At 37.8% G+C, this 4,883-nt stretch overlaps 1 protein-coding gene across 1 annotated transcript in view; it reads right to left on the bottom strand.

Moving 5' to 3' along the window:
• Window positions 1-4,621, bottom strand: part of PSIP1 (PC4 and SFRS1 interacting protein 1) — a gene marked incomplete at its 5' end in the record, with an annotated part of 29,335 nt that extends 24,714 nt beyond the window's left edge. Inside the window, 3 exons of the mRNA XM_008946910.1 lie at window positions 1,231-1,369; window positions 4,163-4,239; window positions 4,602-4,621. Of these exons, the coding sequence (XP_008945158.1) occupies window positions 1,231-1,369; window positions 4,163-4,239; window positions 4,602-4,621 (236 nt within the window). The remainder of the gene's footprint in view (window positions 1-1,230; window positions 1,370-4,162; window positions 4,240-4,601) is intronic.
• Window positions 4,622-4,883: the final 262 nt, after the last annotated feature.

Genomic DNA, 4,883 nt, shown 5'->3' on the forward strand with positions numbered 1-4,883 from the left:
CTGCTGTGAAACAAAAAAGCTTGTTACTGTTGATTGCTTATACTCAGATTTTCACCTTGTTAGAAAGGCTGGTAATACACAACATAATTATGGTTCACAACTGCCTCAGCCATCCACGGAGCATCTCTCCTAAACTGTCACAAAGGAAACGGCACAAAGCTAGAACCAAATACAGCAGCAAAAAGGATCCGCCCCTTATGAACAGAGTCCTTCCCGCTGTGATGAGGGGATTACTCAGCATCAGCCCACAGGGGAAAATATACACACCTGGAGTCCATCGTCTTATCCCTCAACTCCACCTCAGAAACTCCTCAGCTCTTTATTCACCTTCTCCTTCAAAATTACACACACAGTAACTTGGGATATTTTATGAAGCAGAATTAACTGATGCTGGAGTTGCAATCTGGCATATCATGCAAAGGCAGCAAATAATACCAGATGATACCAATTCCTTTTTATTATTAATGCAGCGTTGACCATAAGACCCAGTATGTGATGAGACTCCTGTGTACACGGCAAAATCAGAATGCTATGTTCAGAGCATGTAGACAAAGACAAAATGAGGAAGACAACTTCTTTGTCTTTGGATTAACTTTGGGTCTTTTTATGGGTAGCACTGCATAGCTCCAGTTTAAGCTTGGCAGATTTACCCAAGAGAGCACGAAAGGAGGAACTACTGACGTGACTTGCTTGATTCAGTTTTTGTACATGACAGTTTGGGGCCAAAAGGCAAACATCCCACTGCCTCCAACCACTAGAAGGAAAATCCTGTCCTGAGACCCTACAGGGGTGCATGTGGAGAAAAACACTTCAGTTTAGAGGACAGAAAGTAGCAGAGTGACTGAAAGTGGAAACTACTTTCCAAGCACAGGCATACAGTTCCAAATGAACACATCTAAGTTTAAATAAGTGTACATATATAGCTATAAGTAAAACTTGATGGGTACTGCAAAAATATTCAGCTAAAAGCCTCATACTCCAAAAACGTCAACACAATCCCTCATAAGGTTACTACCATAAAAGATATCCCCAGATAAACAAGACCCCCCCAACTCTTGTATGCTATTAATACTAGCGAACTACTAGCAAATTACTTTTGAAGTAATTTTAAAAAATTGGTCTAACCCACAGATGAATGACAGCAGTAATTCATTAACTTAGCATGGGAAAAACTCATCTTTTTTTCCCAACAGTGTAGCAACAAAGATTTCCAGACTCGGCATAACTTACCTGCTGATGAGAGAACTTCACTTTGGGATTGTTGTCAATCTCCCACAACCCTTCATTAAAACCCTTTCTTTTATTTGGTTTGCCATATTTATCTTTATTTTCAGAGTAAGGGAATATGTCCTTTGGTCCCAAAAACGCCCTTAAGGAGAGAAAGAACAAAAAGAACAAAACTGCATGTTTTAAATGGTTAGTCTTTTCAAAAAAGTAAGCCCCAAACGTTATTAGGCTATGAAATTCTTTACTTTTGCAACAACTAATTCTGCTAAATAACTGTCTCGAGTTTTCTTAACTTTTGCCTTCAACAGCCTGAGTTTTCCATCGCTACCACCACACATACAGACCTTCTCCTTCCCAGGGCATTGAGTGCGTGGGCAAGAAGTACCTGATGCTGCATCTTAAAATTGCAGCTGATATGACAACCAACTACTGTGAACCAGAACAACTGAAAACTGTGTAGCTTGCAAACAAACAGAAAGAGCAATTGCTTCCTTAGGAAAAACCATCAGGATTAAATGTTAAGAATAAAGAATCCCTGTATCTGGACAACATTAGGCAAGGGAAGAATTTAAACGAGAAGAATGGGCTCCAAATTAACAAATGAAATCTTTCAGTGTTCTTAAATGAAAAATAATCCAGTTAAAATACAAAATTTAGTATTTTTAGTGTATTACACAAGAAAAAGCAACACTTGAATACACTGCCCACATCTTTGTAAGAGTGCTAAGTAGTTCAGTATTTTCCAGCATGTCAGAAAAGGACCTCATATCTTGATTTACCCAACTTAAACAATAAAAACTTTAAACTGTTCCTTATTTTAAGTTTCTCCCTCAATCCCATTTTTGATGAAGGAAACATTAAAAATATTTTATTTTTATTTAAGCTACTCTCATAGTAGAGGTTAAGTCTTTGTCAGGCAATTAAGCAACACTGCTGCATAGCACTACCCCTTCTGTAAGCTGTGTAACTAAAGCTCTTAGCCCAGGAGGAGCTCATCTCCTGTCAGGGTCACAGCACCCACATTACCAGCTTCTGTAAGGGAAAACAAAACTTGGGAAAACAAAGCAACGTATTACTGAGAACCAACATTCTGCTAAAGAACACAGAAGTCTGTTTAATTCCTGACGTACTTCCTGACTTTTCAAATTAGGATTTCATCGTGGCAATCCACAATGCAACTCCCCTAATGCTGCTAACAGGAGGAGACAATTCTTACTTTCACACTGTGCCTAGACAGAGCTGTGCCCAATTGTGCACACGTTAGATCCAACTGTTCAAGTACCTGCAGCTTTTTGCTTTCTAAAGTATTGGCTCACGGGAAAGCTAAAACATACTTCCAAGCTCCACTCTCTTATCTTCTTGATAATAATATCAAAAGAGTGAGGAATGGACATTTCAAATTTACCCACAAATTACAAAAAAAAAAAGCACATCTTAGGAGCTCAAGCTAAATTTAAAATTGGCCATGATGCTTTTCAAAATTTGCAAAGGTATTTTTAAAGCCTTAGATAAGGAGTTGTTTCTGTCTCCCCTGTATTCCACCTGCATCCCTAACTTAATTACAACTGCACAAAGCTCCACTACACTCCAGAATGTTACATGCATTACCAAGAGCAGGATCAAAGCAATATTCTGCTTTCAGCTGCCAAAAAAAACGCAGCTGGGGAAAAAAATATTTAAGGAAAAAAAGTAACCTGGTGCATTGTTTAAAAACATAATTTCAAAAAATGGTCAAGATTTAAACAACACAACCTTGAATTGAATTCCATGAACTTTCCTTTACCCACCAAAATATGTATTCACACACACAAAAAAAAAAAAAAACCACACACAAAAAAAACCCTGAGTCTTTGAAAGACCTCCTGAAAGATGAGAGCAGTTAAAGAAACACATGGGTGTAGGAGGCAAGCATAAAGAATTCTTTTTTACAGGAAGATCACTTTAAAGAAACAAAAAAGCAAGTACTGTCAGAGAGAGAAGATGCTTACTTACTCTGTAATTCAGGGCAATGTATCTGGTTTTAGCATAGCTTAGTAAATTATAAGTGCAAACTACCAAATTAAAACCATTTCAATAGATACTTAACAAGATGGAAGAAAAGCAAGGCCTTTCCACAGAATGGAAGAAAGAGTACTTGTACCCATAACTTCTACCTGTGACCTGGCTACATACCATTTACCATTTTGTTAAGAAAACCAGCAGAATTAAAAACACACCATTGCAGGGTTTCATTTATTTTTAAATAAAATCAGACAACAAATACAGCATTGAATTTGAAGTCCCGGGAATCTACACTAGGACAACTATCATGCTCCAAGAAACATGATAATTTTCAAAGTACAACCCAGCACATTTGTGACCAAATTTAGCAGTGGCAGAAATATGGTCCCTCAAAGCCAATGTTGTATGACTGCAAACTGCTACTATTGCTGAAAGTACTCAAAGATAAATATTTTGCAGGTTGACAGGTATAAAGCTAACCGCACTTCCTCATTTTTCCCTCTAGATCTTATAGAAAAACAACACATAAGCCCAAACATAACCTCAAAACCAAAACCCAATACATTATTATTTGCCCGTTTCTCAATTATTGCCTATTTCATGGTTCTCAGCCTCATCTCACCTTCTTTGAGAACACACTGTTAAGAATTTTGAGGATATACAGGACTACAATTAAAGTCCATTACTGAAGAATGAAAAACCTACATGCCATACTGCTGTAGGTAGGATTTTTTTATTTTTCTTCGGACAAGGAAAGTGTACTTGGATAGCTTAAGCAAGTGTTGAGAAGCAGGTCTTGTCAAGACATTAATTTAGGAAGAACTTGGTCTGTTGCTGAATAGTTTTAAATATACTACATTCAGACATGCTGTTAATTTCTTGTCATGGCATTCTACAATGAAAGAAGTATGACCCTTGAGTATGAAGGACTTACGTCTCATGGGTGCCAAAAAAGAAAATAGGCATTTTATTCGTAGGAGGCTTGACTGCTCCATCAGGAACTTCATCCACCTACAGAAAAGACAGACTATAATTCAAGTCAAGTAACAGCTGAGAACAATCTAGGAAAAAAAAAAAAGTTAAGCATTAAAAAAGAAAAAAAAGCTACAGAGAAGGTCTCTTTTTAAGATCTCAAGATCAGTTTTCAACTTATCTTAAAAAATACAGCAGAATCAAATGCAGTATTAGCAACAATAGCAAATAACTACACTTTTTGTGTTAGAGCAACACTTTTCACATGACCGCTTTTCTTTAAAAGGAGAGACATGATGTGCTCAGGTGAAAAGCAACATTCAATTCCACCCAAATACCACCCCTACTTCAGGTTGAGCAACAGCAAGGCTTCCTACCCTCATGCTGAGCTGGTAACTTACCCAAGCCCACACGTCAAGTGCTACAAAAAGGAACATTCAATGAAAAACTCTTAAAACAACAGTTCTTAAGCCAGCATCTTAGCTAAATATCCCATAATTAGTCTTTTAGTCTACATTCCCAAAGCCATCAAATGACCTGCAGCAGTCACATAACTGGCTATGCCTCTTCCAAGGGAGGCGAGGAGGGAGACTGCGAGAAAGGACCTAGCGACCTACCACAAACACGCAGTTTATTCTTCAGGAAGCACTATAGGAACAACGGACTTTAAAGAGTAACCCTGC

This window comes from Merops nubicus, unplaced genomic scaffold (assembly GCF_000691845.1).
Source record: "Merops nubicus isolate BGI_N331 unplaced genomic scaffold, ASM69184v1 scaffold18399, whole genome shotgun sequence".
In the NCBI taxonomy this organism is placed as follows: Eukaryota; Metazoa; Chordata; class Aves; order Coraciiformes; family Meropidae; genus Merops; species Merops nubicus.